This window comes from Netta rufina (assembly GCF_964035555.1).
Source record: "Netta rufina genome assembly, chromosome: 7".
Taxonomy (NCBI): Eukaryota; Metazoa; Chordata; class Aves; order Anseriformes; family Anatidae; genus Netta; species Netta rufina.
The window spans coordinates 18612587-18626028 of NC_140130.1; the positions used below are offsets into that span (position 1 = coordinate 18612587).

General features: G+C 40.1%; 1 protein-coding gene across 1 annotated transcript; it reads left to right on the plus strand.

Moving 5' to 3' along the window:
• Nucleotides 1-210: 210 nt before the first annotated feature.
• ZNF488 (zinc finger protein 488) lies at nucleotides 211-7964 on the plus strand (the record flags this gene model as incomplete). The annotated part of the gene is made up of 4 exons (XM_084290183.1): nucleotides 211-335; nucleotides 3174-3396; nucleotides 5912-6140; nucleotides 6796-7964. The coding sequence occupies 4 exons, from the start codon at nucleotides 211-213 to the stop codon at nucleotides 7962-7964; spliced, it is 1746 nt and encodes a 581-aa protein (XP_084146309.1).
• Between the last annotated feature and the right edge of the window lie 5478 nt (nucleotides 7965-13442).

A 13442-nucleotide genomic window follows, 5' to 3' on the forward strand; every position in this document is an offset into this window, starting at 1 on the left:
TGTGAGCAATTCACTTCAGTCTGTCAAGGAAAAATGCCAGTCATTCTAGTGTACCTTTTTCATTTCAAATTAGGACTCGAGTTGTAGGTATCTAATGATTATAACCTTCTTTAGACTCTGAGGACTGTTGGCAAAGATGTGAAATTTGCTCTAGGACTGGATTCAGAATTATACAAGAGCTCCTGTCCTGCTGTCACTTTTGGGGACACCATGTTATACTGCGATGTTTCACTAGATGGTGTGTTTGACAAATTATTTGAAGAGATTGATCTTCCCTTGCTGAAAGCTTATGATGCAGGGCTTAACACAGCAAGCCTTTTTGCTCTCTATAAGCGGTACATCCTCTTCACAACTCTCTACAAAGTTGACCATGCTGTGCAAGAGAGGAATGTGACCATTGCTGTCACTTGGGGGATTTTTTTTTGTCCATCACAAGTCTTTGACTAATTCATAAGTCACATTCATGGCATATTGAGTTCAAGGGACACTTAACTTTGGAAAGAGGAAAGCTGTGTTGGTTAGAAAATATCTTATACTCCTTATTAGGTTCCATTTCCCCCATCTCATCAATCTAGGAGAATTAAATGGAACTGAAGATGTGCATATATTGATTTATTTGCTCCCAGAAGGGAGGATTAGCCTGAAAGCAGCTGTGTGGGACAGTAAGGACAGGCAGAGGTTCCCACATCCAGGGAATTAATTCCTGCCCTTCTTCTTGGATGTGTGGAAGCCCTTCTATCCTCATGATTTGGAGCAAGAGCATGGGCAGCACATCAAGCAGCAAACACCTTGCTGGGAGCTGCTGACACTTTCACCAAGGAGCTCAGAAAAGCTGCCCAGGTTGGAGGTGTGTGCTGCGCTTGTGCTCTGGGAGCTGGTGGTTTCACATCCATCTTGCAAGTAGCAAAGCTAAAGTGGGGACACCGTGCTAAAGCCTGTCTGGCCCCTCTGCCTTTTCCCTTTCTTTGGAAAAGATTTGTTATATTATGGCAGAAATCACTAGGTGGTGCTGTTACTCATAAAACTTGCACTTAGAATAGCACATTTTCAGTTTTTGAAGAAATGGTTCTGGTAAGCTTTGGGTGTGTGGAGGGAGCTTTTGAAAGCTGCTGAAATAGGGGAAGGTAGCAGGCAGCAGTAGCTGGCTGGAAGGGGGTGTGGATTTCTTAGATCTTGGTATTGGTGCTTTGGCTGGAATTTCTGGACGAAGGGAAGAGATTTACTGCACACAGGCAGCAACCCATACTCTTCCTTAAAGTGTATGTGCTCAAATCCAGCATCTTTGACTCCTTTCCCATCACAAATTCAACTTTGAGGGCCCTCAAAGGAATCAGGAGATTCTGTTTCCTCTGGAGGGACAACAGTGTAGCCAAGGCACAATGCTCTCCTGGTTTACATGGAGACATTCAGATGAATTTCACAGAAAGGGGAATCTTAGTGAGAGGATTTGCCTTCTAAGGTCATAAGTGGATAAATAATGTTAGAAAGGATTAGGAGTTTTAGATTTATTTATTTTTCTTTCTTCTGATGGTTAGAAACTTGTATTTTTACATATTATTATTTTTTTTAATGTGACTTGACTTTTCATTTATTAAAAGTTAATATAATTTAAATGGAAACATGTGCATATGAATGTGCTTATGTGTTTATTTAGGTAGATTCTATATATTGCACAAATATACACATACAAGACATCATTTTGTTCTCATAGCAATAGTAACTTCACCGGATTATTGGGAAACCAGGCAGCGAAACTCATCAGTAACAGAAAGCAGAGACCCATTCTATCCTCCTCTTAATGATTAATATCTGGCAAGCCACTTGAACTTTGGTTGTTTTTGTGGTTTTGTTTTTTTTTTTCCTTTTACCCCCTGCTCTTTTTTTTTTTTTTTTTTTTTTTTTTTTTTTTAAGGCCATCTTCCTTCAGAGGCTTACAATGCTTTGTATACATAACCATGCATTTCAATATTTTCAGGGTAGGGATTTAGACTTGCCTACCAAGAGGAAATTATTCTGAATTAACTATACTGATTTAGAAACTGATTTAGTTAAATCAGTGCAACTCTCCTGAGCGCTTTATATCACTTCAGTTTAAGTCATGAGTCAGTGAATAACAAATCAATTCTGTTGGCAGAGAGTGAGAAAGATTAGACTGGATCTTCAGCCCTTCTATCTCAATATTTATTAGGCTAAGGACTCTTCAGGGCTTGTTGCTGTTCTCTTTAATTTTCTCTGCCTAATGGACCTGATCCATCTCTTGATGGCGTAAATGAGGGTTTTCCATGACCTCCAGATGGGAGCTGGAGATGGCAATAACTTTATTAAAAACCTAGAGAAGCTTAGAATGACAAATAACTCAAAACTGCCTCCTTGCTGTGTATACGGTTCTCAGACTGAGGCTCATAATGCAGAAATTGCCTCTGCTCTGAAAAATTTAATATTCTACATTCAGTGCAAGAAAATTCAGTCCCTAAGTATACCAACCTCTACTAACATTGTGCAAAGAGTCATAACCTCATTCAATTTTCCTAACAACAGCTAACAGCTAAAATCTCACATACATTTTGAGATAGGATGAAAATAATCCCTGTGTCAATGTACAAAGATTTTGTGCATTCAGGCTGAATAGATTTGGGACTCAGGCTGTTCCTGGTTTTGTATCTGCTTAACCAGAACATGGACTGATGTTACACTTACAAATTAAAAACCACAGCTTTTTCAAAACCTATTTGGTAAAGCATCTGCTTTTTTGTTGTTCTCTTTCTGCATTTTTCTTCGCGCTTATAAGGACTACTAAACAAGAAATTTATCTGAGAATATGTTGGACAAGAATATTCTGAGTTCCACAGACTGAAGATTTTGCTTACGGTTACCAAGGCTTTTTACTGCTGGCTGTAGAGAACACAATGCAGAAACAGTTGAGCTCTTGGATAGTCTCACTAGTCCAGAAAAGAGTAACTAAGTTGTTTACAAACCTAATATTTTGGTTTATTGCAAAGCCTTTTTTCTCTTTCAGAACTGGATGTTAATAAAGCTCTGTGTAACCAACAATGTTCTGACATGGTCTTACAATTCACCTCCAGTTAGTTCCTATAAACCTTTATATTGTAAGTAGTGGTGCCCCCTTCCATTTTCATCTGTATTACATGTGTGATTTCTTGCTCATTTTACAGGTTTATAATGGAACTCACATCTTTGCCTAAATTTCTGTGGACAAATGACAACAAACTTCTGCATCACCATTTTCCGGATGTATTGGCTACTGTTCACACCACACAAGACATTCCCGAAGAAGCTGTTTTTGGACCATGTATGCTCCAGAACACCCTAGTAGACACTGTAGCTTTTATTGCCCTCAAGTGTTCTGAAAGACGGAACATCCATTACGTATTCAAGGTAGGAGAACGCAGCATTTAATGCAAGTCATGTCAGACAGGATCACACCATCTTGCAGGAGGTGACTATGTCAGGGGGTAGATTTTTGTTCTGTTCAGCACAACTAACAGCTCCTCCAAAAGGGAGAAGTAGCCAGTGTGTTTCTAATTATGAGCTGTATACTGGAGGGACCTTAGTGAAAACTGGCTCCTTTGCAGGAAGAATACAAAGTTCCACTGCTGTGCTGACTGTTGATGACTTGGCTTTTAAGTTTAGTCCAAAAAGGAGCCCTGTTTTTTTTTTTTTTTTCTCTCATCCTCTTGGAGACCCTAATTTGAACTCCTTGGTCTAATCTGTATGCTTGGGCAAAGACAATGGCCACCATTGGCACAGGTGGTTCTTCCCAGCCAGCCATTTACCCCAGCAAAGCAAACCTGCCCCTTATAAAGCTGTCCTTCCCCTTTGAGTTCCTCTGAGCCTTACAGCCTCTCGTGGGGTTAGCCTCCTGGATCCAAGGAACAGCCTTATCTTCACCCTTCTTCTCCAGCCTCTGTCAAGGAAGCCAGACCATGTCCATTGCACAGCTCTGACTGAACCTGTTGTGCAGTAAAGCCCCTCCCTCATTTATGAATGTAAAAGATTCATATGAGGGATTTCCGTCCCAGGAAGAGGGTGGACTTGCATCTCTTGTAGTGTCTCTGCATGCGTGGAAAAACTGAAGCAGGCTCATGCTTGCAGTTAAGTGTACCCAGGTCTTCTGTTCTGCCCTGTATTCCTCCCCACCTCCTTCAAACTCTCTCAGCTCCTTCCCTGCAGGCCTGGTTCCTGGAGGAGCTGTGTTCCCTTTGACTTTGCTTAGAGCTCCGGGTGGGTACTTGGTATTTCTGAAACACTGAAACTAATAAATGACAGCCTCTGTCAAAGCTATTAGTTGCAACCACTGTGTGTGTGGGTGGGTGTGCTTGTGTTGCTGTCAGACTTTTGGATTTCTCAATCATTGTTAATTACCACGGCGTTTAGAGAGAACCAGTTACAGGGCATGCTAATTTATTTTCTCCCTTATAATAATTAACTCTTATACTAATGCCCCCTTAATGTTTTATTCTTTTATTCAAGCTCCTACCGTGGTCATACTTTTCATGGTAGGTAATCGTCAAACTGAGCTAAACACAGAGAAAGAAAACCAAAATACTGTTTCTGATACAAAACACCAATGAATGGCTGCCCTGCAATTAGTGGAAAACAAAGAGCTATACATTGCTTGGGGTGAAATTTGGATCATACTTGTCATTAGACATTTTTCATTTCCAAATTTCTTCCTTTCAAAACAATGACTTAGTGCTTCAAAAATTAGTCGAGGCTTTTTATGTGTATAAGTGTTGCCCTTGATCGCCCTGTGTTTCAGCCTCCGAGCTATGAAAATCTTCCCCATCCTTCAAATACTGCTGAGGACATAGATCTGCTGTGGTAAAAAACCAAGGAAAAAACCTATAAATAAATAAATCATTCCCTATTCAAAGCAAATGCAATCAATTAAATAAGATGGGAGCCACACACTGAATGAGGAAGACAAAACCAAATGTTTTACAGTTATATTATTTCCAGAGCATGGTCAACCTGTGACTAAATGACTCAGGAGTCCTGTGGAGAAAGGCATTTATGCAACTGAGGACTATGTTGTAACATGTACACAGAAGGGAGATTTAATTTGAGCAGTAGGCTTAATATTATGTTTTTAACTTTTGAGTGCCTGACCTTCCAACCTAAGTGAAATTTTCAAATTAAGCTGTTTGGTATTCCTGAATACACACATACTGAAAGTAAATCAACCCCTCACTACACTCAGAAATAATGTAATGAAAAGTATTAATCAAATGGGTTTTTGTCTGTTCGTATACCCTGAAATGAATTTAAGCTATTTATCAAAGGAAGAAAGGGGAATATGTCATTTTATTTCTGAAAAAGGAAAATGATAATATAAGTACTTCCTAGCTGTATTTGTTAAAATCTAATATTTACATAATTTAGCCAGCAGTAAATGTGGAAGTTGTCTCCTTGGGATGTCGACTCAAATAATCAAAATGATTCCTAATTTACCCCTCTCCTGACACGTCCCATTTTCCCATGGGATTGAGACCCCTTCTTACAGAGGAGCACGCCATCCATACCTCTAAGATCCACACCCAACGCAGCCTAAGGAGACAACCAGCATCAGCAGAGGAGAGCACCTTGCCATGAGGGGGCCAGAGATGGGCCAAGGGAGCAGCCCTGGCACTGCTGGCCCAGAGCAGGTTCATGTGAAGAACGGTGTCCCCTTCTGGTCCCACTCAGTGCTCCCAGAGCTCTAAGCACTCACATGAGGGAAGCCTTCTCCCTCCCATGACTTTGAGTTTGATTGAAGCCGTGTGTGATTTGGGCTTGCAGCTTTGGCATGGGCTCTGTGTGAGGCAGAAAATAGGCTTTTTCTTGAATTTCATGGAAATCTATTTGGGGTCACAGGACTTCAAACTTGCATTTTTTGTGTCCTGTTTCACAGGTGGATGTTACGTCTGTGCACAGTCCTACAGGGCTGCCTTGGATGAGACTTGTACAAGCAGCTGCCAATAGCAAGGAGCAAAACTTAGAAGCTTACTTAGAAAACAGTCAGTTATATTATCGCTCTACCAGGAAAATCAACAAAAATGAGGAGCTGCTTGTCTGGTATGATGAGGAGCTTTCCAGCCTCTTGGGTTTCAATGAGATAAAAGCTCAAAGTCCCCAAAATGGTAAGTACCAGACTAATGGTTCTGCGGGGGTCACTGAGGACTGAAGTGAGTCTGCAACATTAGCATGGGTGATCCTGTAATGCAGGAAATAAAACCAGTCTAAATCCTTAACAGTCAGGTAAGAAAAGAGAAAAAAAAAAGAGCAGACAGCTAAGAAAACATTCTGTTTTGGGGATTGAGCTGGAGGCATCCAGTGAGAAGAAATTTGTAGTTCTCTATACCACTTTAGTTGTTACTTTCCAGCAGAGGACAGTGCACTAGGGAGCAGTGCTGAAGTTTTTAAACTGTGCAATGGAGATCTATGCACCTGACTACCTTGGACTCCTAAAAGCTTAAAATATCCGTTGGAAATATGCCTTTAAAATAAAAATATGCCTTTAAAATAGCAATTTTATCTAATACAAACATGGCTGGAGAGTCTAAATGAGAGCATTTCTGCAAGGAGCACATGGAGATAAATACAAGTGAACCATTTTCCATAACAGCAGGGGACCTGACTCTGCACTGGCATTACCTTTACCATGTATAGTCTTGTATGACATGAGATGTTTCTGGGTTTGTGTTTTGTTTGTTTGTGTCAACAGCAGGGTCAGGATCTGCATCCATCCATGATTCTAACTTTGCAAAACTCATCATATGTTGTCTGTTTCTGCAGAGCTGAGATGCCAAGAATGCAACCGAGTCTTTAAATGTGAGCATTCGTATCTCTCCCATGTCCGCTTCCTATGCGGACCAGAGAAGAGTGCCCCGCTATGGAGAAACTTCCAGGATGGCAAGACTGAAAAAGGCAACTTAGAGGACCAGACCACAAATTTCCACAGTCTGGCAAGGGATCTGGAGGTGAAAATGACAGCTCATAAAGATGATGCCCATGGTCTCACTGGAGAAAAGAGAGCAAAACTAGAAGAGGCTGAGAACAACAGGAGCAGAAAAACAGTGTTGTTGGAGAAAACAAATAACCTGAGTGAGGGACGTAACTGTGGGGGCAAGGAAGAGGTTGGGGGAGAGCGCTCACTGGCAGGTTCTTTCTGGAAGCCTAGTTCAGGGAGGCAATCAGCTAGGAAGGATGCTTTTGAGCAGAAGCAAAGTGCTTTCACTGAGGTCAGGAGGGTGAAAGAGAAGATGAGGAATGAGAGACCCAAGGAATCAGAAGAGGAGGATGACACGGTCCCAGCTGGTAAGGAGCAGGTATCAAAGGAAGTGTTGCTGAACTCCTCTGGCAGTGCATTCTCCTTCGTGTGGCCCACCAGAGCCCGAGGAGAGCAGAAGAGTGCTTTCAGCAAGCCTAGTAAATGTCTAGCAGAAAGAGCTGCAATAAATTCTTCTCATCCCATGACTGAGTCACCAAAGAGCCTGGGGGAGCTGTCCGGCTTCATTGCCACCACAGACATCATGTGCTGCAGCACTCTTCTCAATTCCAAGTTCTTCGTCAGTGATTTGTGTAATGCTCAGATGCTGCAGACTAGCATCACTCGGAGCAATGTTTTCCCATATACCTCAGACCTGTGGCCCAAACAAGCAGGAGGACAGTTACAAAACACAAGCACCACTTCTTCCTCCTCCTCCTCCTCTTCCTTGACTCTTCTTCCTCCTACCTTCACCTCATTTGGAGTGGCTGCCCAGAACTGGTGTGCCAAATGCAACCTGTCCTTTCGCATGACATCTGATTTAGTCTTCCACATGCGGTCACATCACAAAAAAGAATACTCCTCAACTGAATCCCAGAGCAAGAGGAGACGAGAGGAGAAGCTAACATGTCCAATTTGTCATGAGTACTTCCGAGAACGCCATCATTTATCCCGGCACATGACCTCTCACAATTAGAGCTGTGCAGACCAAGGGACTGGGCAGGTTGGGTAAGGAAGGGAAACATTATTCAATTGTATCAATTTCTTTTTGCAGTTACATTAATTTCTTACAGGAGATCACTGTTTACAGTAATTTATAATAGACGCTTTGCAAAAAATATAAAATGTTTACAAAAGTCTGAGTGGGTTGTTAGATCTGAAAACTCAGCCTAGCCCTTGTCAATCTATTTTTGAGGAAATAAAGTAGTGAAATGAATGCACATGCAGTATTAATTTGTAAAGAGTTGGGAACAAAGGTATCATTTTGCAGATAGAGTTTGCTTTGCTTGTATCTGATTTGCTGGTGTATGTGCAGTACAATGTAAATACAGAAGTAACACACTCTTTACTGAATGTGGAATCTTTAAACACTGAAAAAAAAAAAAAAAAAGTGTTTATATGCTTAAAGAAAATAAGTTACTTTTCCTAGTTTTCCTAGCAGCTTTGGTGGACTCACTCCTTTGTGTTAGCTGGATTTGCTCTCTTATCAGATTCATCTCACTGTCTCCTTGGCTTTGGAAGGGACTACTTAAAGTTAAGACTACCTGAAAATAGTGGTTGTCAAAAAGTGACCAACACACAGCCAAAGAGGATGTGAGTTGTAAATCAGTACATCTGAGTGCTGTTCTATGCTCTGCCACTTTTGAAATATCTTACACAAAACCAAATCAAGATGGATCTGCATCAAAATGTGACTTGTTGTCAACACAATCACGTAGACAGGGAGTGCAAATTCTTCCCTGAGGTGTGCTTGCAAAATGTGTATGACTTTGGTAGGCATATAGATCGGATAGGGCAGAGTTTGGCTTGTGGTTTTCAGTTTCTGGATATACTAAAGAAAGTACCTGGGATGTCTGAGTTACTGCTATCTACTGACAGACAGAATCTGCACCCTTTAAGTCTGGATGAGAGGCTCTGTTCTGCTGACAGCTAGAAGAGGAACATCCTTCAGAAAATGACAGCAGCATTAATTGCATTGGATGAGACCATCTCTATCATTTGCTTTCTACATTGGCCAATCCATCCATTTTAAAGAAGATGCCAAAGTCTCGCTGTAGCCAGTCTATATGAGACAGTTTTCCATTGCCTTCTTTGGTTTGTGCTCTGCTCAGTCTCAATCAGTTTATATTGCTTGAAGGGGAGGGGAGGGGAGGGAAAGCAAGAACCCTGCCTGTTGTTACTGCAGCTCATCTAATTAGCCCTTCATTACTTTCTAAATCCATTTAGGGACTTTTTCTTGATAGCTTATGACAACATGTTATTCAAGTGAGCATTTATGTCTCTCTTGAATGGGATTTTTTTAAGGCTGTCTCCTGTTTTTGTGGCCTGTCTCTGAGCTTCATCTGCAGTTATTCCCTTTCAGATAGAGAATTGTTAAAAACTGCCTATTTCTCAAATAAGAGTACCCCTAAGATTTGTATAGGACATTACAATATACTCCTTATTATTTAACTTCATGCTGATGATACAGTCCAGTGTTTGTCTGCAGCACACTGGACAGAATTTTTTATTGAGTTCCCATGATGATACTTAGGTTGATAATGCAAGTATTGGACAAGTGACAAGAGACAGCCCTAGAGTCTTAGGCTGTCAATTGGGACCAACATATTACCCTCATTGCCATCTCTTGGGAAATTTCTCTAAGTCAGAGACCATATTCTTACCAGTATATTGCTGTTTATTATTAATACATGGCTGTTTCCTGTTAGCATAAACATTTGACTTATTGTAGGCCAGTCACTGGCTGTGCACTCCAGTTTTATTTTCCCAACATAAAGTGATTAAACCTTTACATTATGCCTTTGAGTTTAGAGGACATAAATTGAGACTGGAGGTCTGGTTGAACTGCAACACAGCTTTCCCAGGTCAGTGGTGGAACTTCTTTCATTGGAGTCATTAAAAACCAAAGTGAACAAAAGCTTTGAAACATGCAGCACAGGGAACAACCTTGCATTGAGTAGGGGATGATGTGGTTTCCTCCTAATCTTTCCATCTCTATTTTGTGTCCAATAACATTTACTGTGTAAGGAATATATTTATGGCAAGGTTTTACAGGCCAAATTTCACTCCATCTGGTTTTATCTGGGTGCCAGCCAGTTTACTGTAAAGTCAGTGTCCATAAAGTGTAATAAAGGACTCCATGGTGTAACTGCATTCATATGTGGTTAGGGTTATAGTTCCCATTAGTAGTTTAGGCCAGATTGTGATCTCACTTATTCCAGTGCAAATCCAGAATAATTCCACATTGCTACTCCTGATTTACATCAATAATATTCAGATCAGTATGGCCCTGTATGAATAAGACTAAAGATTTATTTATTTATTTTTCATACCATTACTGCCAAATATTCTCCTCTGTGCTTTCTATAAAATGCTGTTGTCTTAACAGCTGTATGTTAGAAACTTAGCTTCAGATTTCTTCTGGAAAAAGACAGGAGCAGCTACGCAATGCTTCCCTGTATTATGTTGGTTCATCGCTTCAACACTCCAAGGGCCCATTTTTCCAGTGCACCACACTTGGTTATCATTTAGATCAGAATGAAGCAGTATCTAACTGGCTACATGGTTTCACTGATTTTGTGTTGGTGTAAGTGATACTGGGAAAGTGTGGAAAACCAGCCACTGACAAAAAGCTGCTAAATCTCCAGATTTCTTCCAATAGTGTGTTAGATCTACATCCTCAGAGCTCTCATTAGTAATTAAACTTCATTCTGCCCGTCATGTGAGGCTTAAGTAAGCAGCAAGACTATGGGGAAAGATAGCTTTCCTTTATATCATGAAGATGTTTTCTTTGGTGAAAGAAAAAAACAAACAAAACAACACACAAAAAAAGACCTATAACCCAGTTTCTTTGTGGGCATATCTCAGCCACATCAACTTAGATACTGTGATGGCAAACCCTGTATAAATGCCTTCTGTGCATAGAAAGGCAAGAGAAACAGTTATGAAGAGTGTCAGAGCTGATTCAAAATACAGAAATGAAGAGGAGAGGTTTTTAACCAGCTTTCCCTCTGACATTGTCCTTATCTCCTCCAGTTGCAGGAACAGCATGGATTATGCTAGCATGTAAAGATTGGGGGGTTTCCTCTTGCAAAACAGAAATCCCACTACAGGGAAGTGTGTACTGTCCTTACCCCTTTTCAAATGGCCAATGGCACAATGATTGAATGAACAAGTTGCTTTTCACACTGACAGCTATAGTGTTTTGTGAACTAAGACCTGTTTACACACACTACTGTCCAGTATCACATGCTGTTGCCAGCTACACCTGTGCTGACAGCAAAGCAAAATAGCATCAGCGCCAACAGAATCAGACCTTGATTCCTATGTGTGAAATAAGCTCTTGTGCAAAGCCCCTCATGCAATCGGGGGGAATGTCTTTTATGTGTCTCATGTTTAACTGAGTGTCTCATCTAAGTTGGGTTACATAAACCCTTGCACTTAGCCAAAATTCTGGGAGATTTTATTTCTTTATATGAAAATATTCATATTAAAGCTGAGTGAACCAAGGCAGCACAGGCAGAAGGAAGCCTAACGAGACAAAGAAAAACAAACTTCCTGTAACTGAGTCATGCTGGAAGCTTTTTTTCCTAATGTCTGGAAATCTGAACATTTAAATTGGTGCGCATGAAAGGAAATCCTGCTGGAAGAAAGGCACTCCACTAGATGTTCTTGAAGAAATGAAGGGACTTAAGGAATTCATGAAGGACTGCATCCAGTCCCAGTGCAATACTGTGATTTTACAGGAGGGATCTGTGTCTTTTGTATGACTAGAGATACTTGGAGGAAAAAAATGGAGATGTGTTTCTTTATCACAACCACACTCAGATTTTTGAAGAGTACGCATGTGCTTGTTTTTAGGAGTAAGTTTTCACTAATTCCTTAGTGAATCTGTGGGATCCCTACAGACCACAGTTTGAAAATCACTGGTCTAGGGCAGTTTTTGTGGTGTGATCAAGGAAGACTGCATTAGAAGCACTCTCCAGAGAGCAAGAATGCAGCTTTCTGTAGCAAAACAAACAAACAAACAAACCAAAAACAAACAAACAAACAAACAAACAAAAACACAAGTAAGCTGGCTGCCATTTCTTGGTTGGAGTCCTGTGAACTCTAAAAGGAGAAGGATCATACTGCTAGGAGGCCTGGTACACCAACTTCTGTCTTCATTTCTTCAAAAGGAACATTATTAGAATTAACCATTAGAAAGTTGTTCTGGGTTGGATGGTAAGGAAATTGTGCTACAGACTGTTGAATGTCCATGTCAGCTCTGGAACCAGAAGGGATAAGTGTGATGGTTTCAATGTGTTTCCTGTTGTATAAAGAGCTGGAAAGACACTTCAGTATTTACCAAGTCCATCCCCAAGACAACATCTGTCTAACTTTCTCATTTAAACCACAAATCGTGGATTTTCCATAACTGATTTTCATTTGTAATTTGGTGATGTTCTAGTCTTTCACTGCAGTATAATTTTCTAAACAATTACTCTCTATTGAGAGAGCATTACAGCATTATTGATATCAAATGGATTCACCAGCAAATGCATTTTCTTTTTCTTTTTCTTTTTTTTTTTTTTGACTGTATCCCAACTGTTAAACATTTATTATTCATAAGTACTTATCATATTACTCAGGCGAAGAAATTGTTTATTATTTGTGCCCATTTGGTATAATTTTTGGTCCTTGAATGGATGGCTGAAGTTTTTAAATGTTGGGTTTGACAACCACTATTGTTTGTACATGACAGCACAACAGACTGTGTTTAGGAAAAAGGAAGCAGTATATTTGGATCATTTAGATATTAAAGAGACTTAAGAGACATTAGAAGAAATACATCAGTGTTGTTTACTCATTCATGACTAATCCAGTCTTTTCCATATTAAGTATCTTTAATATTCTTCATACATATATCACTTTACACAATATACTGTATGAGTTTTAATCCATTTAAATGGTTCTGCAAAACTGAGAAATTCAACAACTGGCTACTGCATAAAAATCAGAATACGAAAATGACTCAAAAGAGCCCAGGTTAGTGATCACACCAAATGTAACTGGGAAGATAAACAAGTAGTAAAAAAGATGGAAAGTCTACTTTGTTGTTAACATTATTTCCTGTAAATACTGAAAGAGATTCTCCGCAGCTAGATGTTTAAACATGATTCATAAAAAATGGCAGTTACTTACAAATGAGCAAGCAAACAGCAATGTGTGACTACTACTGTCTCTAACTGACAGAATTTGGGGGGACCATTTTCCTAAGCTTAATGCCTTACAGGTGGTATTTTTCTAAGACAAAGAATGTTGAGATCTAGATTAGAATTATATGTATTTTTAAATCATTACAGAGACATACAGTTAGAAAGAATTGTAATGATGACAAGGAATGTAGGGCATTGATTAGGTTCATGTGAATAATATGAGCTGTTAGTTCACATTATCAACCCTGTTATTTGCC